Source organism: Meleagris gallopavo, chromosome 1, assembly GCF_905368555.1.
Source record: "Meleagris gallopavo chromosome 1, MGAL_WU_HG_1.1, whole genome shotgun sequence".
In the NCBI taxonomy this organism is placed as follows: Eukaryota; Metazoa; Chordata; class Aves; order Galliformes; family Phasianidae; genus Meleagris; species Meleagris gallopavo.
The window spans coordinates 103,945,678-103,967,563 of NC_139404.1; the positions used below are offsets into that span (position 1 = coordinate 103,945,678).

General features: G+C 40.1%; 1 protein-coding gene and 1 long non-coding RNA gene across 3 annotated transcripts in view; both read left to right on the top strand.

The window, feature by feature from the left end:
* The window catches only part of MRPS6 (mitochondrial ribosomal protein S6), a 45,807-nt gene that overhangs the window by 22,042 nt on the left and 1,879 nt on the right, over positions 1-21,886 (top strand). For both annotated transcript variants that reach the window (XM_085242420.1, XM_085242429.1), the window contains exon 2: positions 11,740-11,879. In XM_085242420.1, the coding sequence (XP_085098546.1) occupies positions 11,740-11,879 (140 nt within the window). The remainder of the gene's footprint in view (positions 1-11,739; positions 11,880-21,886) is intronic.
* Positions 11,886-21,882, top strand: LOC146545546 (uncharacterized). The gene is made up of 3 exons (XR_014887905.1): positions 11,886-18,418; positions 20,042-20,171; positions 20,601-21,882. It is a non-coding gene; the product is annotated as an uncharacterized LOC146545546 (long non-coding RNA).

Sequence of the window (21,886 nt, forward strand, 5' to 3'; positions counted from 1 at the left end):
TCTTAACGGAGTTAAAAACAACAACAACAAATGAGAACAAAGCAGGACTTTCAAACTGCAAGAAGAACTTAAGGATCCAAACTGTAGTTGTAGAGTTTGGGTGTGGAACTGAGGGCCAATTCGTGCTGTGGGGAGGTGGGCTTATGGGTGAGACCTGTGTGTGGTGTGGGCTCCTTCTGCAACCTGAAGGCCAGGATGCCAGCCAGCAGCAGGGGAAGGCTAGCTGCCAGATGCACCCCGCACAACAGCTGCTTGCTTAAAACCGAATATGGGTGAACCCGCAGTTAGTGCAGGCTTGTCAGACACAGGGTAAAGTTGTGCTTTTGTTTTCTTTTATATACCAGTTTCTGAATGAGACGGGCATCTTTTTACTTTGTTCTGGAGTATCCCTGAATACTTACTTTGACATCCCTCTGGGACCATCACAGCCTGTAAGCCTTGGTGTGTCTGCTGTTTATTTGCAACTGTGACTAAAAATTGGTCCTAGTGCCTGAGTCCCACAAGGAGCCCCTGTTCATAGGCATGCTCTGAGATTGAGTGTGATGCTGTCTTCTATCTCACAGGAAGCAGTTATGGCTTGGAGTAGTCAGTGCTAAGATTCTTGCCTGTGAAGCTGGAAGGATACTTACTCAGGATGTTTACTTGAACTTTGATATTTTAATCTTTTTCTAGAGGAGGGGGCCAAATGTGAGTCCTCCCCTTCCTTCTCTCCTTGTCTCCCGTAAGGATGTATTTGAGCTAATAGCTATGGAAAGTGTGGTATTAGTCATGGTTTCTTTGGCCAGTGAAGGAAGTGGGGCAGGTCTGTGGATTGAACACCTATGGAACAGTGACAGTAGAGTAGGAGCAAATTATGGGAAGGACATGAAGCAGATCTTCAGCTGTAGGAAAATGTTGCATTCGTTAAATATTTTCTTGATATACTCTTGCTGCTGTGTTTCAGAAGCAAAGCGGAAGCTTGGCTGATGTTTAAGGAAATGGGTCCAAAACATCTTTGGAGAAGAAAGCTTGGACTTGGGATACAAAATAAGCAAAGGTTCTTGCCTGCAGCCTTGGCATGGATTTGTGACTTACAGGAGGGAGGGGAACTCATGCTTTTGTTAGCTGTTAATTAATTAGTTATCTAATTGGTCTATAGGGTGATCACCCAGTGAGCAGCTTTCCATTTCATTGGTTTTAAAAGAAGATCAAGAAGTATTTTTGTCGCCTACTGGTTCTATTTGTGTTAATTAGCAAAGACTCCCAATACCCAATTTACTGAGACCTTCATGTTTCTCTGGGTGTGGATTCCTGGCCCAGGCAAGTTGTGGGCAGGCTCTGTAAATGCTGCAGCAGCATTTATTTTGAGGGTTCACTGGAAAAACTCAAGGAGAGGGTGGTAATAAGTACTCTGCCTACTGGCACTAAAGTGAATTCTCCTTCCTTGGATGTGGTTGCCCTAGTTTGCACTGTGCCTATGTTGTGCCAGGAAAGTGAGCAAGCCAGAAAGTTTGAATTCTGTGCTTTTTTTTTTTCCCCCCATAGTTTTAATACTTATCCAGACCGTGAAACTAGTTTTGTTAATTAGTTTTGAATATCCGTAGTATCTGTGTGCGTAAATATAAATACATATGTACAAGGCTGCTATGAAAGTAATGCCTCCTATGTTATTCTATTGGTCCATGATATCAGAGATGGATGTTAGTGGTATAGCAGTGAAGGTTGAACCTTCCCACCAATATCCATTTCATTTTGTTGTGGTATGACAGATGGCAGCAGAGGGGCAGTCTGAGACAGTGGCATCTGACATGGAAGCGTGTATAAAGCAAAGGTGTGGAATTGAATTCATCCATGCAGAAAAAATGGCACCTACTGATGTTCATCAACACTTGCTGAACGTTTCTGGAGACTGAACAGTAGATGTTAGCACAGTGAGGCTGTGGGTAGATTATTTCAGCAGCAGCAACAGTGATATGAAAGATAAGCCATGTTCTGGGTGGCTGTATACAGCTGTCACCATAAATGAAGAACATCTTGATCAGCACATTCGTGCAAATCAGTGGATAACTACTAGGGAACTGTGTATGGAGCTGAATATTGCACCAGGGGGGTCCCACTCATGTTCACACAAGAAAGGAGAGAATGCCATATGTAAGTTTGTCAGGACCTATTGAACCAATACTGTGTAATCCAGGAAACTGTCACCTTCAATCTTGTTACCAGAGATGAGATGTGATGTCACCCTTATGAGCCAGAGTCAAAATAGCAGTCCGTGGAGTGATGACATGAATTCCCCATGAGAGAAAATGTTCAAGACGCAGAAGCTAAAGTCATGTGCATTGTGTTTTGAGTTAGAAAAGGGGTGATCCTTCTGTATTTCTTGGACAAACCATAAATTTGACCACTACTTTGCGATGCTGATTGATCTGAAGGCTCAAACTTCTGGAGTCAGGCAGAGGAGGTGACTACTTTTCTCATGCAACACAATAATGCTAAGCCCCATACCAGTTTGAAGACCATGGAGCATATTGCCAATCTTAAGTGGACTGTCCTACCATATTGTTCAGATTTGGTACGTTTTGACTTTCATCTGTTTGGCCAATGAAAGATGAACTGTGTGGGTAGTGTTTTCCTAGCAGTGAAGCTGTCATAGCAGCTGTGAAACAGTTGGTCACCTACTGGTGCAGATTCTTATGAGCATAGCATGCAGGCTCTTGTTCATTGCTGGCAAAAATGCACGGCTGATGGTGGTGACTGTGCTGATAGACTGCATTTTGTAGCTTGGAATTTGCTCTACCAAATAGTGTTATTGTGCTCTTTCTCGCAGTTTCCATTGAAATCATTGAGGCATTACTTTCAGAGTAACCTATATATTGTATATAGGAAAATTTGGCCAAGAAGTTGTCAAGGTTCAGTTTCACTTGTGCACACTAGTATAATGAAAACAGTGTGATTTCCACCCTACATGCTGTTCTGGTTTAGAGTCGAGGTCAGTTAATCTTCTGCAAAAGCAGGAGGATTTTAAAATTATGACCACAGTCCTCACACAAAGTCTTTGTGGTTTGTTACTTACTACGTTCATTTTTTTAGTCCTGACTCTCATTATACAGCACTGAGGGTAACTGTGATGAGTATAACAGCTAATATTAGGAACCAAATCTCTAGTTGTAGTACTTAAAATATTTCTCTCATTCAGTGCCTTAGACTAGTCTAGTGCTAGTTGTACACTCTATGTCTGGAGTTTAGATCTGTGCTGGAATGTATCCCAAGACTCAGTGACTGCTGTGGATGTTTTGGAGGGGTAGATGTACACTGTCCAAAGACTGGAACTCTTAAGTCTTTGATCTGGGAAATGTTTAAATTAACTGTCTGTGCACTTTGCAGCTTGTGGCTCTCAACTGAAGTAGTGTTTGTCTTCTGGAAGGCGTGCAGTGCCAGCTTCCTTCCCCATCTCACAGCTTTTCTCCAATTACAGAAGTGTGAAAGCTGACTTGAAAAACACCTAGCGTGCAGAATGTGTCCAGAGTAATTACAGTGAAAGAATCTCTGTGGGTTTTGAGCTGCCAGTGTGTGTGCCATGTCAGAAAGCGATCTGTTCCCTGCAGGGAGAAGTACCAGACTTGCTATCACCTATTCAGAGTTGGACAGGGAGTAAGCATGCATTTTAAATGCTTGTGATGCTGCGTGCTCTTCGCAAAACAGCAGAGCCATTCTTTTTCATAATACTGATAGCTTTGTCCCTGAAGCATCCAGGAAGGCAGTGTCAGCAGCAGCATAACAGTGTTTTGATTTGTGTCCCTTCTCCAACTTGTACAGAAGCTAGTGAATTGAGGTGATAGGCACCTGAAGGAGTAAGCTGTGCCTTTGGGCATCTTTTTCCTTTAGAATGCTGACAGCAAGGGTAATGATTGGCTTTGGCTTTGCTTGGAGCAGTAGCCATTACTTTTGGAGCCCTTCTGTCTGTAAGTCTTCCATACTGATGATAAATTTACATGTGAATATAGAAGGTGAATTAAAATTGAGCTTGTCTTGAGATGTTTGATAATACATATGACGTTTTTAAGAGGTACATAGGATTCAACTTAAGTCTGTTGTTGAATGCTTCAGTCTTTGTGTGAATTACTAGTTGTGTTAGCAGCAGCAGCCTGTTTTCATAAAGGTTACGTCACACTAAACATCTTAATAGGTCAAAGTGCACCAGATGTCCTCTTATCCAGAGAAGCTATATACAGCTTTCTCAAGAAAGCAGTAAACTGTAGGTGCAATGTTTGAAGATGGGGAAGAAGACAGAGCAAACTTTTGCTCTCTGTGGTGTTTAAGATCCTGATTATATCTAAGTACGTCATACATGGGATTTCTGTTACATACTCACCAAAGCATGACTTGATTCAGATCTTGAGTAGACTAGACTGCATGATGTCAGTGTGGTTTTACGTTTTGTTCATCTCAGGCTCTTTTTAAGGTGGATCTTTGATGCTGGGCACTCAAATGCTTGAGGGAAAGGGAAAGTTCTTGAAGTTGGAAGTTTCAGGGTTTTTTAATATTGTCAGCTGACTGCTTTGGGGACAGTTGGTGACCTAAATTGTCAAACTGTACAGGTACTTATGCACTCTTTATGTACACAGTTAGAGGTTTAACAATGAGAAATGCTGAGATGGTAAAAGAAGCCTCTTAAATGTGGTTCCAATTTTCTGTATGACAACACTGCAGAAAATTTTCTTTGACTTCCCGATTTTCTGCTCTTCCTGTCATCTTTTTGTTCAATTCATTTACTTTTTAATCTTAAACTTGACAAATGTGGAAAGAATGAGAGCTGTAGGCAAGAGCAGGGAGTTGCAAGTGTGCATGTGATGCAAACATGGGGCAGAAAAAGGTGTTTGGAAACAACTCCCACCACTGTTGTTTTTTTCTTTTCCTTTTCTATTTGAGCCTATTTAAGCTTAATAAATATACAAAATAAGCTTGATGAAGTGTACTCCCTACCTTTGTATTTGTGGTTTCTGGTAAGCTTGATCTGAGCACGTTTCTGTTAAGTAGACCTTACCTTACTATGAGTGTTAGATTTGAGTCCACATTGTGATGCATTGTGGTTGAAAAGAAGAGGGTAAGTTTCTAAATGACACTTTTAAGGAAGATGTTTAATTATATCTCAGGTAGTATATACTTATTAAATCAATTATTTCTAATAATAAACTACTGAAATGGCCTTGAGTCACAGAGGATTTGTGTACAGTTGGCAGTGTTATATAGTTGAAAATTACAAGACAACTTCCAAAATTCTTAGATTTTATCAGAGTTGGTACTTATTTTAAGAAGAACTAAAAGTAAGTCATTTCATTGTTGAGATTAATGTTTTAAATTATCTGAAACCTTGATATTTATCTGGTATTGGTATTATTCAGGTTTAAATTCAGTTTTGTAGATTCAGTAATTTCCCTTAATCTTAAACTCTGAGTTAAAAAAATCTTGTGGAATTTAGATTCTTTGAAGAAGAAAGGTGGATTTGGGGACAGAAGAGAGATTAGCTGCACTTTGACTGAAAAGTTGCTTTGTTTGCATACAGGCCTCCGGCTTCAAATTCTCATTGGGTGTAGTTGCTAATTCCTTGGCTTAGCCTCCATTAAAATGCTGATTAAAGAGCTGTTTTAGGATGTGATGTTATATTAAATCCAGACTGAGTCAATTTTAATCACTCCCTCGGTCTTATTTATAGTGACTTACCATCCAAAACTTCTTAACTATTTTCTAAACCCAATTCTAGAGTATCTTTCTGTCTTGGCCAGTAAATGTTTGATGGAAATGCAAACTTGGGTTCTGCCATTTGTTCCTTACTCTGTACCTAGTAAATTATACTGTCACAGTTACAGGGAACTGTTCCTATCTGGTGCTGCTCTATGTCCAACTTTCCCTAGACAGTTCCCTTCCATCCCCTGCCTGGCTTTGAACATCCAGCCAGGTGTCCTGACTCCTTAAATTTTTGTTGCTTACTTTCCCAAGACCCTTTTTACATTCAGAAATCACACGCAAATGATTTTTTGTCATGGGTGCAGCACAGCTAGCACACTTATTTTTCACTTGATTACCACTTTTATCTTTATTTTGGTCGTTTCTGAGTAGTGCATGTCTATCACTGGTTGTACTCAACAGCTACTGTTCCATGTTGTTTATGTTTTTATGGTGATTACAGCTTCACGTCTTGCACCAGGAGCTCAAGCTTGTTCCTTAGACAGATACAGGACAGCTAGTGATGTCATTGCTTGTCATGCCTGGCTACAGTTTTTACTAATACTAGCAATAGTTTTTTTTCTTGTTCCCAATTCTTAATCTGCTGATTGTTTTTTGGTCTTGTGTACTAAAGCAAGGTGTTATAGTTAAATGATTCTCTCCAGTTTCCTATTATTTCTCATTGTAAAGCTCATTTTCTTTCTTACGCCAGTATTGATCTCAACAAGTTTACAAATATGTGTTTCTATAATTTTCACTAACAAGTTTTTAGTGTTTAATTACATACTCAGTAGCATTAAGGAGGGTTTTTTCCTAGTTTAACTGCTTTTGAATTGCAGCTTTCTTCTAACCATATTTTTGCATTTTTTGATTTCCACCTCAATAAGGAATCCCAGAAGAACCTTTTGTAACTGCTTATCAACCAAAAAAAAGACATAATTTTATGCTACTGTTACTACATCGAAGGGAATTTGAAGGCAGTCATGCTAATTATGATGAAATTCTTTTTGTTCAGGAGGATGTCCACTGATTTTTAAATGCTTTGTATTAACTGAGTGAGTAGTCAGAAGAACTTGAATGTAGTCCTCACTAACCCTTAAAACTAAGTATTTGGTGCCCATTTCCCTTTTTCTCTCCAATTTCTTCTAGGACAAGAGCTTTGGTGCTTTTTCAGCCAGTTCTTTTTATTACTGTTCTTTTGACTTTGTCATCTCATGAGCTCCCTCTGGCCAGCTAACTAGATGAAACTTGGAATAGTGCTGCAGACTTTTTAGATGGCTCTAATTTCAGCCACAGTATTGCCCTTTCCTTTAGGACTGGGTGCGAGTCTCCTTGTTTTTTTTCGGAGATGTCAGCTTTGAAAGCTCTCTTTCAAACTCTTGCCAAGTTTCTGCCCCACCTGAGAAATGCATATTATAGCTTCAGCTGATGAGCTCACATCCATTTAGCCTCCAGTAGGACAAAAAATACTATGCCTTCAGCATGTTGCCCATTTTTTTTGTTCCCCAGTTTTTTAAATATACTTGCTTAATGCTTTCTGAATTCTTTACAACTGATGAAAGCTGTAGTAGAGTTTTTACTCATGCTGGTGGTGTATCATAAGTTCCCCTCACAAATAAGTTGTTGGAGCTGTGTTGCAGTACTTACTGGTTATTACTGTGCATTTGTGGCTTTGATCCTGGACAGCAGTTCACTGTACCCCTCATCTGTTCCTATTTTTGCAATCAGTTGAGATTCTGAAGAAGTCTGTGCATTAAATAACTTTCTGCTCACTCATATGATATTTATGGTACACTGAAAAGAGCCCAAAAGCACATACCCATACTGTAACTGTAGGACTTCTACTAATCTTTGACTCAGGGAGGCTTTGGAGTGAAAGAAGGGGTGCAGCTTAGACAGACACGATTGACTGATAAGCTCAACTTTGCATGGAGGCTGTCTGCATTTGGAGGCTATGGTGATGGTGGGCCCAAAGGAATGGGTATTTGTGGAAAAGCGCTTGGTTATCTTGACATATGTAGCTACTGCAGTGTTGGCGGCAGCAGCATGAAGTCCTCTCTGCTAAATGCGGCCACAGTGTTCCGCATCCATGGAGAAAGCCAACCACAGACAGAAAGTATCTTTTGCAGTGCACCCCTCTTGTGTTTGACAATTGGCTACAGGGTTAACAAACTAGTTAGCACACTTTCACTTGGGCAGCTGTAAGTTTTAAAAGCATGGGATAGAGGATTGAGGGAGTTTGATCTGTAGATAACAGTCCTTCAATTTTCCTGGGGCAGTTTTCCAAGTATGTATTTTCCAAGTAAAAGCATTTGGAAAGTCTGCAGTGGCTGCCCCCCTCTTCCTTCCTATCCATAATGGGGTCACTAGTTCTGCATCTCCTGAGGATAAGGTAATTATTGCCAAACGGTGAATGGAGTTCACTGATGAAGTTCACTAAGTTCACTAAGGGTGAACCCAGTTGAAAGGGCTCTGGCTTAATTATGCACCCAAGAGGATGAACAAGGACTAGAATTGCATACCAGGGCTTACATGCTCTTTCTAACACTTCCTGCTCTCCAGCATGGGTATTCTAGCACTGGCTGCCATTTGCTCCTGGTTTTTTTTTCTTCAGTTTATTTTATTTTTTTTTTATTTTCCCTCCTTGCTTCTCCACAGTTGTGGTACTAGAATAACTGCTGGCTGTTTAGGAAAAAATGTTGTGGCTTCTGGGTTGGGAGCCAGGCAGTACCATTTCCTATGTCCTCAACTGGTCTGGCTCTGAGGCAAGCCAAGGAACCTGTGTCTGTGGATATTATGGTTAGCACAGGCTAGCCTATATATAGTTTGGTTGATGGCTTTAGGCAAGCTATGGTGAACCATGATCTTTTTTGGAGAGGAGGAATGAGAGGGGTTGCAGTGACAAGCTTTCAAAACCAACAATTAGTTTATGTTTTCAAAGTACTTCCACAAATGGAGAGGTTGCAAAAAAGCGTAATATTTTACAATTCTGAATGTAGAAATCTGTGGCTTTCTTTTCTTGTTCTTTTTGTTTTGTTTTGTTTTTAAGTATATAGGACGTTATCTTAGATTTCATTGTGTTTGGAAACTGCACATCATGTTGGACATGCTGCCACTCTAGGAAAATGCTGATTTGTTGGCAAGTATAAAAGATACAGAAAGCCTAAGTGTCACTTAAGGGTAGGAGGGACGCAGAGGAATAAACTTATCCAATACATTTAGCTTAAGTATGCATGGTTGTTATATTTTGAACGGAGCTCTGTTTGTGGATCAGAATTTTTTGTCTGAGTGGGAAACAAGTAGCAACAGTAAACGTAATGATATTTTTATTCATTAATCTGACAGATTTTTCCTGTGATAAGTGCTTGAGCACCACAGAGGCTTCTGCAACCAAAGCACACAAGCAGGCACAGAAGACTTGAATGGCAGATCCTATTCCTTTCTAACTGTATGTTTTCCAGCCAAGTGTTGGAAGCACTACAGGTGTGCTGCAGTGCACAAAATACTGAAGCTGTTAGATTAACTACCCTTTCTTTCCTAAAGCTACTTTTTTTTTTTTTCATTATTAATACAAGTAAGTAAAATGCTAGTGGTCTTTGTCAGATTCTGATTTTGAATTCAGAACCTCCTAGAAAATGATACTTGTGTCAGTGCTTTTGTTTCACAAAAGCCGTAGTTGCTATTTTTCTCTTCTTTCTTGAAGCTGGATTTCTGGTACAGTTCTTGCAGCATGAACCTATGGATGTCATTAACAGTTTTGTCACCCTGCTTTTTGGATTGTCTGTGCAACACTACGAAGCAGCCACTGTTAGAATAGGTGTCTCACCTGCAGCTCCTGATTTGGATGAGTTTTGAGTGCTGAGATCATGTGTTAATGGAGGTAGCATAAAAATGTATCTAGAGTTTGAGCCAGATTCTCACATCTTTGTGTCTTTTAAGTTGTGTCAAAGAGCTGTAAAGAACTTGAGAAAATAGTTGTTCATGGAAAAAGTATTGAGAGGAGCCCCAGCTCTGCTCTCACTCTGTTGTGTTACAGCATTTGTGGAGTGTGGAAGATAGGGTCAAATAAAGCCAAACTGTTACCTTTCTCTGACTGTTACTGATACTTCTCCAGTAGCAGAAATTTGTTTTTTATTATGATAAGAGAAAACATGATTGTTTTGGAGTTATTGTGAAAATGTCACTTGGTCTACTTGGCTTTCCAGATGGCATGATTTATATGTAGACTTCATGTGAGGGCTGTATAGTGTACCAATCCGTCTGCCAGTCTCTCTTTCTGCCAGTCTCTCATTCATAAGTTTTGAACACACTGGTTTTGTTGCAGGTAAGCTTGAAGGAAGAGACTGAAGTCAAATTTAGGCACTTGAAATGTTTGTGAGAACAGCTTGCTTTGTGGCAAGAAGGTGGAAAGATATCCCAAGTCAACAGAAAAATGATTTTCCTGTTTCTGAGCTAAAATATTATTTAAATTAATATAGTACAATGCATAAGCTGTTTTAACAATGCCTTCACCCTAATTTTTCATACTGTGACAAGAGATACATTTAGTATTTGTCTCTTGTGAGAAACATTAGTTTTAATGCATTGAAGAACATTGGCAAGGTAGTGACATTTCTTCACACTTGGACTTGTCTGGTTGCTTTGATGGTTTTACAACATAGCCTAAATGTACATTGAAAACAAATTCCAGGCATTTTTGCTTGGGATCTTTGTGTTGAAAATAAATTTCCCAAACGGTTCATCTAGCAGGTGAGGAGGAAATAAAATTTCTGGTTTATAGTTAGGAGCAGTAGGTGCAGACTCTTGACTTTCACAGGTTAGTTAACCCATGGAATCAAGAAATCATTTCAGAATATCTGTGCTCCTGGTCTTTCCAAGAGCAGTCAACATTGCAAAATGTTGCCTGTTGAACACCTTTACTCTGCATTTAGAAGCTCTTTCTTATCACCTTTCATCCTGTGCAAAATGAGAGAAATTCTATACGCCGAGGCATGGACTATACCACATTCTTACTATAAGATTATGGTACCTTTCACCAATTTCCATTAAGAGATTTGGATGCTAAATGGCCCTTCTTTTTAGAGTCACGAGGCTAATTTTGAGTAATCTTCATTAAATGATTCAAATATTACGGAATATTTTTTTTTTTCCTGCCTGAGAAATGGCAGTACTTTGAAAACCAGCTCTTTCATTACTTTATAATTTACAGCTATTGCCATTTCTACAGACAAGTAGACTTGGGAATATACGTTGATGTGAAATTTTGCAGGGAGCTGGGAATAACACTTTGTGGTTTGTTTTGTGTTCAGTCTGATGTCCACTTGCTTTCCTTTCCCTGCAAGAGATTGTTTTTTTTTCAAATACTTGTCACTGAGGGCGTACCAAGTTTGCTGTTGTATAAATTAGTGTTTTGAAAACTTTATTACATTTTCATAGATATTACCAAGTGTCGCTGCTGAAATCATTGCATTAAGCAAGAAAATATTGCATCTGTTTCACTTACTGTTTTTTGGCTGCCTGTTCCTCATAGTTGTTCTTCTGAGGAGTGAAATCTCTGCATGTTAGACTAATTACTGCATGCCAGTTCTTTCATTCTTAAACAGGCTTGGATGTCAACTACGCAACTGTAATGGGACATGCAGCAATTTAGGCAACGGTCCAAATGTCTATTATATGTATACTGTTGAAGTGATGGTGCAAAGTGAATGTAATGCTGATTGTTATCTCCAGCAAGCCACAGATTGGTATTCCCCATAATGTTCACTTTAAATGTTTTGATGAGCAATATTAACTAGCATCAGTGGTCCAAGGATCTTTCAAACTGTTGTCAGTTCGTAGTTGCTCTATGCCATACATATTTACTTAGACCTGTGCAAGGATCTGCCAAGGTGATACCAGGTGAGTTAAGTCCATTGATTACTATGCATTCCCTTCTGGTACTTAGCCATACAAATGCACGTGTTGATTGTAATCACATGAGGATAATGAGATTTGTGTACATTTCCTGCTCTCTTTTTATTTTTTCTCTCTTAAAAGCCTGAGACTGCAGCTGTGCTGAAGCGCACTGTAGAGGCTCTCATGGAGAGAGGAGCCATTGTGAGGAACCTCGAAAACCTGGGAGAAAGGGCTCTGCCGTATAAAATCTCCAAGCACAACCATCGCCACAGGAGAGGAGGGTATGCATGATGCATTTTTTTCTTAAAAGCCTTTCAGTGCTCCTATAAAATGTACTTATGTAACTGTCATCATCTGGTCTTCCTTGTGCTTCTGGGGAGTAGATAGGTGATGTCTGTCACCTCAGCAAGGCTTTGCGGGGCTCTTTATGCATGCGTTGCCCTGTTTTGTGCCTCTTTGTTTTGCCTGGTGTTGGCTTCTTGTTCGTTTTTAGATGTCATGTTGTGTGTGGCCCAAGTTCAGGCCTTCAGAACTGCTTTCCCTAGTGTACACAATGTTATTTTGTTAGGGCGTTTTTACGTAACTGTTTTCCAAGCCAGTCAGGCTGTTTACTGATAAAAGTCTTACTTAATCTGCTGGTTGCTAATTGGCAAGATTGATTCTTTTTCTCTAATGCATCTGAACTAAATGTTAATCACCATATGTATCCCGTAGGACTTGTGTTTGTGGTACAGTTGTTAAAGATGACCATGTAAGTGCAGCTCGCTTAGAGGATAAATGGTTCCAGTTGCCCCCAGAGACAATTCTCAACTGACCCATCAGGTGCCAGGCTTCTCTGGGGCTGGCTGGGTGGGTGCTGTGGATTTCACTCCAATCGTTCACGTTGGTGTTTGTTGCTCCTTGGACTTGAAATGGAGGGTGGCTCTCCTCTAAGGTTGAGAAATGTTGCTAGGCAACCTGTGCTGTGCAGCACTGGGCCTGCCTGCGGTAATCCAAATAACAATTAGCTGCACGCTTCCCCCATCCTTCCAGTGCAGCTGGCTGTCATCAGTTGGCTGACCAGCATGTGTGCCACCTTCCTTGGTTGTCATTTGGTACCAGAGAAAATGAGGTGATTCCAGAGGTGTGCTTTTTATCAAGCCCTCCTTAGGTCATTCCCTGGGGCTCTGCTCCCTCTGCTGAAGACATCCCTTCTGTGAAGGGGAGCACAGCAGGCTGACAGAAAGGATAGAGAGGAAAGCCTCGTGGTGTGCCAGTTCCTTACCAAAAGCAATGGCACTGTGGCTGTGAATTTCTTGCACTCTTGCTCCATGGTGCCTCTGATAGTCTGCGTTCAAAATGTGGCTCGATCCTATATGTTTTGCGTTTTAGTCTTGCTGTCTCCACACAGGAGCTAATCAAAACCTTGTCTCAAGACAGAATTATTAATTGCCTCATTCTTTTCAGGGTGATTAAGCAAAGTGAGGAGCTAGTATAACTTATTTTATTATAGATGGGAGCTAAGGCTGAAGTTGAGACTTCCAGATTTTCTTTTAGAGCACTTAACACCTTGAAACACTTCAACACCTTGGATCACAGTTTCCCCTTGGTTTGTGTAGCAACAATTTTGAGGTCAGGTCTTGGTTTCTTCAGCAGGGAGACCAAAAGAAAAGAATGAGAACACAGTAGCCAGACAGAATTATGTAACAGAACTGAATAGAAGACATATCACAGAATCGCAGGGGTTGGAAGGGACCTCAAGAGATCATTGAGCCCAACCCCTGCTAAAGCAAGTTCCTTACAATAGGTTGCACGGGTAGGCATCCAGACGAGTCTTGAATATCTCCATAGAAGGACACTCCACCATATCTCTGGGCAACCTGTTCCAGTGCTCTGTCATCCTAGCCATAAAGTTCTTCCACATGTTTATATGGAACTTCTCATGTTTAGGCTATTAGTTTACCGTGTTTTAGGCTATTACTCCTTGTCCTATTGCTATGCACCACTGAGAAGAGTTTGGCCTCATCTGTTTGCCTCCTGCCTCCCTTTAGATATTTATAAACGTTAATCCTTTCTCCAGAGGATCTTTCAGATATGTAAGCTAGTTTAACTTGTTTACTACAACAGATTATCTGTTTAATAGAGAGAAGGAGGGGGATCAGTATATTGTAACCCTCTTCTTTGCAGTCTTTAGAGGAGATAGATTTTCTGTTTGAGGTTGGGTTTTAGTAACAAATAATTACCATGTTTTAAATCATGGTCATGAAGCTGTCAGATTAATGTGACCATTGCTGTTTTTCCTCCACCTCCCAGTTCAAGTATCTCTAAATAATTAGCCTTCATTCTGCTTGCTGTGGATTTGGACACTCTGTATTTGAATATGGTAGTTCCCTGCTCTCAATTGTCTGGCTTCTTAAAAGGGAGAGGTGATTAAAAGTGTGCACTACAGGAAAGAATAATGTTATTTGGATAATTTAAATTCAGGAGAAACAATATACTATAACGGGAAGCAGCAGCAGTTTCTGGACGTAGTAGTGTGGGAGAAGGCATTTGTATGTATATGCAAGGGAGGTTGCAGTTCACTGTGGGTGATGGATTCCTAATACACTACTTGATATTTTATATGGTCTGAAGAATAACTTACTAAGGATATTAAAAATAGTATGGGAACAGAAAGTGAAAAGTCAGTTCTTTGTCCACCTCATAAAATCAGTCAGTTCTACTTTACAGCACCCATAAAAGTAACTTTTTTTTTTTCTAATAGGAAAACATTAAAAAGAAAGGGAAAGAAAACTTCAAGATCAAGCTAAATATACACCTGTATTCACTAAGTACAGTACTTACTCATCTAAGATCTTGTTTCTAAATAACAAGTTAACTCTGCTTGTCTCCTCTTCCATACCAAGTTGGTATTGAGCATTAGATTGAACAGCATATTAATCAGTGTGGTCTCTAACTTTTTTTTTTTTTTTTTAATTATTCTGGGCTTCTTCTGAAGTGACTCAAAGGGCTTCTGTGAGAGTGCAAGTGATGCTACCTTTCTGCAGGGAGAGTGGTGAATCTTTGAAAGCTTTTTGTTTTTGAGGGGTGGAATTGTTTGTTTGTTTAGTTTTGTGATGCTCAGCAGAGCTCTTCAGGTAGTTTGTTTTCTGAGAGCATGTAGATGTCATGGGCTCAGGATGCACACTGAATCCATTACTTCCTTTGACCTCCTCTGTGGTTTTACTTTGTGAAAATTAGTGCAATACAATATTCATAGCACGGATCACAGCTTAATAGAGAGCATCTCTTAGAGACAGCCCTAGTGACCTCTGCACGAACCATCTTCCTGTCACTCAGAGTGGCACAGAGTCCCCTCAGCTGCATGGAGTATTTACTGGGAAGACAAAATGATTTTCCTGAACATCCTGGTTCCCTTATAAACAGCCATTGTTACCCAAGCTGTTTCCTTATCTTGACTCAAGGCCCATCAGCATGGCACTGCCAGCTGCTCACAGCTCTGCTGAGACGTGCTCTGCAGCATGTCGAGAGGCATCCTTCTCCCAGCCTTTTGCTATATGTTCTCTTCATTTAGTTCACTTTAATTTCATTTTAGTTAATTTAACTGTAATTCAATTCTTTACATACGGTGTGTAGCATAAAAGTGTGACTGACGGAGGCAGACAGAGGTGTCTTTAGTAAAGTGGCAAAGAATTAGACCTAAAATGCATGTCACTGGTCATTAAGCAGGTATCCTGAATTCTCAGTACGGATTTTTTCCCTCTCCGTTCTGTAGTGCTTCAACATCATCCATCTCAGCTGTACAGCATTACAGGCGCATTACAAATTTAAGAATATCCAGGAGGCTTAGTGGAGAATGAGAATTTTGCTGCCAATTGATCTTTAAAGCTGTGATTTTTCAAAGGTTGCCATAGGGGATAGTGGCCCACAGCTGTCACGGGAATGAACGGTTTTACTCCACCGGCAGCTTTGAAAACCTCAGATCACATGTAAAATTGACTTTTTTCCTCTGGAAACAATATTCACTGAGCAGGTGGTCCCTGTGCACTGAGTGTATATTAAAAGACATTTAGGTCTTTCTGTTAAGTGCATCTCTTCTGACAGAAAACAGCTTCTGTTTTTTAGAGATCTAATACTGACAGGCTTTGAGTTTAGGGAATTATGAAAAGAGTATCCTTCAGGAACTGCATGGATACATGGGGAGAATAAAACTCACAAACTATTAGTGGATTGGTATTTTAAATGGAAGTTAAAGTGACTACTAATTAATGGTGTTAGTCGCTGTAGCAGATCATTATTTTGTTTTTAAAGTATTTAAGAGTACGATTCAAGCGTATTCTTTAGCGTAACACAAAAATTCTTAACAAATTCTGTTCACGTTACAGATGAATGAAACGTGACACAGGCATGCTTTGGTTCCAGTGTGGGTTAGGTATATAACTAACTGTACTGGGCACTGAGCCTGAGTGACTTGCCCATGGCCATCACGTCTCCGAAAAAAAAACAATGGGAGAGTGTAAATAAGGTTTCTTGACTGTATTACCTAATGGATTATAGGTTTGTGCCAAGTGTTTGTTCTGTTAGCCATGACTTAACTGCTTTGATACAATGTACTTGAGTTGCTTGTACATTTTTTTTTTAGTACTGTATCATACATATAGGGATGTATTTATTTCTGGAGCAAACAGAAGCGAACTGATTTAAATTAAGTGTATGAATTCAGAGAATGTTAAACTCTAGATTTCTTTGCTGTTTAAAATGATACAGAAACAATGAATCTCTCAAAGCTACTTTCAAATGAAGGGTCTAGACTATGGCTTGCTGATGACATTACAGAGCCATTGCTGCCTATGTGGTCAGTGCTGAACTGAAGAATATTGCAACTACTTGTAAAATGATAGACCTCAGTAGTACAGTCTGTGGGTTTGCACTTTGTGGCATACCTGTTTTCTTTGGCCTTGCCAGACTATGCCTTAATCATATGCTTGTGACACTTCATGCTTCAAGGCATCAGATTAAGGAGCTGGTTTGGGGGAGGTGGTTGGTATGCAGGATATTTTTACTTCAGGGAAGCTGGTACAAGGGAGGCTGCAAAACAGATCTTTAAAAAATAGGTTTGAGGCACTCCTTTGGGAAGGTAGTGGCTCAAACGTTTTACAAACTAGGGTTCTGTTACACTGGAAGGAGCTATGGCAGGGGCTTTAGGGAGAAGAAAGTGGCCAAGCGTAATTGGAGTTTGCGTATTGCTGCCCTCTGGGTATCTTGATATGCCCTAGAGATTTGTTGTTAGAGATTTTTTGAAAATGTTACTTCTATTTATATTTTTTTGTTATTTCTATTGTAGAAAAGATGCTGTTCATCAGCCTAGTCAGTGCTCAAATTTAGTGCTGTTGGTACAGCACTGTGGTCTTTCCCTTCTGCTTTGCTCCGTGTGATGTGCTTTCCCTTATTTAATCTACCCTAACATAGTAATGGTTTTAGACCTTTCTTACATCTTTTACTTTTTCATTCTCTTTATTTGTGAATTCTCTAGCTAAACTGTGGAATAATTCTGGTTATTCGTAACAATTTCCATGTTCTATTGCCAACTTTTTCATTACCTTGGTTTGTTGTTTCTTTTCCCCCTTTAAAATTGATTTTGAATAGGTGGCAGTGCTCATTTGTTATTTGCTTGTCTCTCGATCTTTTTGTTTTGCTCTTCACTCCAAGTTACCTCATCAACCTACTTGTTCTCTGAATTAACAAGCTCAGGTCTTACTTTTGTTCATGGTGAATTGTGCTTTGCAAGTCTGTCTCAACATGTGCTTGGGGAATTTTCTTTTGGAGTTGCACAGGGACCCTCATAGTGCTGGAATATGCTAAGTAGCACAGGTACCTTCCTTGGAGGCTGTCCTGGCTTTGTCACAAATCTCTCCCAGTTCCCCTTTGTGGTTTAGGTCTGAAGAAGTTTCTCCTTTTTGTGGAAGCACCTTGTGTTTTGCTTTTATGTGCCTCATGATTTCATGGTTCATTGCCAAAATGTGGACTTAAGGAAGAAGGGGAATGTGAGTCTACCTCATTTCCTTAGTGCCATGGTAGCTAATATACAAGGAATAGATAGTTATTGAGAGGAGTATTTCAGTAATTGGGTATGATGTTCTTTAAGAGACTGAGTATTTTGTAAGCTTATCTATGTGAATTATGTTCAAACTTTCCTTTCCTACAATATAGGAACTGTACTTACACAATTTATTTTTAAGCAAGCAACTTGTGGTGGAATATTATTCCCTGAGGACAAAGGATGTTAAATTACTGTCCAGTAACCCATGCTATCTGGATATAATTTTACTTATTTTTAAGAGTGAAATAATAGTTATCCATCAGAGGTATTCTCAGGATTGTTTTCAGGTTTTCACAAACCAGCTCATCCCAGACCTTCCTCATAAAATACAAGTGATCATATGATTGAAGGACTTCATCTTGCAGGTGATTCACCTTCACTTTCCCTCAGGTAGACTCCCTTGATTTTTATGGCTTCTGAAGGCCAAATTGGAGAAAAGAAAAACAGATGAAAGACCTTGCAAAGTTTCTTAATATCACCAGACTTAATTTGTAGTTAATGTACAGCCTGTGCTGTTTGGTTTGTTCAGATTTGAGAATGTCTTATGTCTTGGTCTGTTTCAGCAAAAAGGAATTCTGAATCTGCATTGTACTGGGGTCAGAACAAAACAAGTTTGAATACTTGAATATTCGGCATGTATGTAGTATTTTCTGTGAAATTGATTGTCTTCTTCCACTAGATGGGGCTTTCTCCATTGATGAGTTGAACCATTACTTTCCCTTCAAATGTTTTTGTCCACGTGTAAGTGTGCACGTACCTTGGGTATCAGAGTCCTGAAATGCTGTTTTTTTTTCTTACCTTATCTTTGAGACTGCAATTTGCAGTTTTCTGCTTGCTAGAAGAAATGTCACAGTGCAATAATTTGAGATGTTGAGCTGCTAAGTGTCATTTTCTGGTGTGCTAAATTCTGTATCATCTTTGTGCAAGCATGTTGATTAAATGTAATGGCCGCTCCTAAACAGTAATCCTTTCAGCTGTCTTTGTGACAAATTTGCAGACTTCTCAAATGCTGCCCAGTGAGCATGGCTTCTAAAATACTCGGAATAGGTCAGGCTTGTTTCTGTTTTGCAGTGAAACAGTATTTTTCTATTTTTCTGCAACACTGCAAAATATCTTTCTGTTATTGAATTAGCTTAATAACAGGCATCTATGTATAGGTTTGGCAAATGAAATTTCTGAAGGCTGGACAATTAAAAAAATATATATATTAGTTTTTCCCAGCGTACTGGTTTATATATTATGAATGCCTGCTGTGGCACAGTTTAATTATTAAGATAACAGCTTTTGGTTTCAATCTGGAACTTCCCAGTCGCTGTCCTTGTGATTTTAAAGGGACTCCCATCTATTCCATGCATGTTTTTTTAAAAGTTAGAAATAACACGTGCGAATCTTTCCAGCTACAAAATGATAATCTGTCTGAGTAGAAGCTTGCCTGCCTACCCCGCTGAGGACAAGTAGCTGCAAGAATTGAGGAAAAAAGCAAACTGTGGCTCTTCAAGAACAATGCAGTGGTTCCAAACATGAAGCGGGGGCATTCATGTAGCAAAGCAATTTTGTTAACAGGGGATTATCACAGTGAAAATGAATGTCCAGCTATTTTCATGAGAGTACCACAGCTTGCTTTCTTTGTGACAATTTCTTGTTCCCTTCTTGGGTGCTTCAGTTGTACATTTCCTTGCCTAATCTTCCACTTTCCCATTAGGAAGCTTACTTAGACTCACTGTTGCTGTGCAAAGGAAAAACTTAAAGGCAAGATAGCTAGTGGAGCTTGAGCTTATCATCTTTAAGCATACAAATATTTTTGGGGCACAACTGTGGGACCATACAGTTTTTTCCGAGTCTACCATATGTGTGCTTTTTCCTCTGCTCCACGGGCACTTTGCATATAGAATGGCCTTAAACTGAGACAGGAGCTTGAGGTTAGATATTAGGAGGAAGTTTTTTACTCAGAGAGTGGTGACGCACTGGAACAGGTTGCCCAGGGAGGCTGTGGATGCCCCATCCCTGGAGGCATTCAAGGCTAGGCTGGATGTGGCTCTGGGCAGCCTGGTCTGCTGGTTGGCGACCCTGCACATAGCAGGGGGGTTGAAACTGGATGATCATTGTGGTCCTTTTCAACCCGGGCCATTCTGTGATTCTATGATTTACAAGTGAGTTTTGATCCAGGTTTTATTCAGGGTTCTTTGAAGCCATATAGTCTTTAGGGCTCAATATTCAAACCATTTCTGGCTTGGATATGTTAAAAAAGATAAATGAAACCTGGCGGGTTTTTTTTGTTTGTTTTGTTTTCAATTTAAGCATTGTTTAAATATGTTTCACTGGGTAGTCTACTCTCCTGTGTTTACATCATCCTTCTATTTACAGTTGAGCAAGATGACAAAAATAACTGTGGTCTCATATTGAATCAATGGAATTTTCCTGCATTTCTCCCCTGATGACTCGACTGACTCCTAGACAGCTTAAATGCTTTTGCATTTCTGCTTGCACAAATGAGGTAGTTCCTCTCCTGTATTTTTCCCCATCTTTAAATCTCACTGGGATTTGCTTTTGCTTACTATACAAACAGCAGAAACAGCATGGTTGATCAGGGGGTCATAGATTGCTGGCTGAAATTGAGGCATGGCTTATTAGAGTGGGTGAAAGAAAGCCCATAACCTCATGACAGCTGATTTAAATGCATGTATTTGGAGGGAAGGTGTTCCGGATCTCCGCAGGAATTGCATTGTCAATTGTGTTTGCTTATTCTTTTTGCAGCTGTTATTTTCTTCTCTTCCTTTAATGAAAGAATAACATTTTTTATTGCTGGCCCTCCTTCGCTCTTTTTTACACAGGAATGCAATTGCTGCTTGTTACCTTGAAGACCGGTTGCTGTTTTAAAAAAAAAATGGCTTTGTCCTCAATTACTGCAGTTTTGTGTCCTCAGATAAAATACCTATTCTGCGAGGAGTCATAAAGATATGCTGCAACAGCTCATCCTCCCATCCCCCACTTCTCCTTCAGTTATCAACAGTGCGTCAGTGGAAATTTCCACCGTTTGCTAATGTGAGCACAAAGTTGCAAAGCAGCCTTTTGAAGGGAAAAAAAAAAAAAAAAAAACGCCACAAAACCAACAAGAAAAAAATCTACTGCCTTTTTAGAAGCACAATGAAAAGCAGCATACCACTTGCAAGCAGAAATGAAATCAGATTCTGGAGAACTGGGATTAATACGGTGTGTCAAAGGGCGCGGTTTGCAAAATGAATGAATGCTCCTGCAAACTTAAAGCTAGGGGAAGGGGGCATGGGAGTGATGGCATGGCATCAGCTGGGATTTCTCCCCGTCTTCCCTTATATTAGTCATAAGTGTGAGAGGATTGGGAAGGGTTCCTCCAATGGAGAAGATCTAAGTGGCATTTGTTAAATTTACCAGTGGCTTTTAATGGCTTTAACAGAAAAAGACTTTCCCTTTTCAAGGGGTGTGCATTTGTGCATTCTTCAGAATTGTTGTGCTACAATTCTAATGACTTGTCCAAGCTTCAGACTCATTCTTCTCCCTAGACTTTTAACCAGGTGGCATCTCCTGTTTTCTGATCGTCGGAAAATAGGAGGCAGATCATTTTTCCAAACAAATTAAGATGAACCCCGTTCCCTCTGTGGAGATTTGCAAGGAGTAGTGAGCCACCCTCCAAGCCCTCCTTAAGGCAAGCTGTCCCTGCGTCTCAGAGCAGCTCTTCCTGCTGCAGTCACCATAGCTGACTCAGTGAGCTGGCGCTGGTCCCCCACTCCTGCGATGCACAGCCAAGGCCTGCAGCAGTTGGGCACCTGTTCTGGAGGAGCGGCTTCTTCAGTGCAGGCTGCAAGGAGATTTCTTGCCGTCGGGCTCCTCACCTCACCTGGGGGAACTTAGTGCTTCCATCTGCTTTTTCTGAAAAAGTCTTCAGTCCTAAATTGTGACTGTTAATAGAGGTGCAGGCATAAGAGGTTCAGGATGAAGATGTCTGCTGAGAAGAATTTTCTTTGCAGTGTTTTCCATATATGAATTTCACCTCTGTGTAGCAGTCCAGCAGATTTCTCGATTTCATTTCTGACCTAACAGGTCTCCTGTGTGTGTACTATTTCTTAGAGTTAATTGTGCAAGGCATTAGTTAGGTAAAAAGAGCTCTAATGCAGATCAGCAACATGGATGTGCATCTGTCTGTTTTTGGAGACCTACCTCATGTATTTCCCGTTC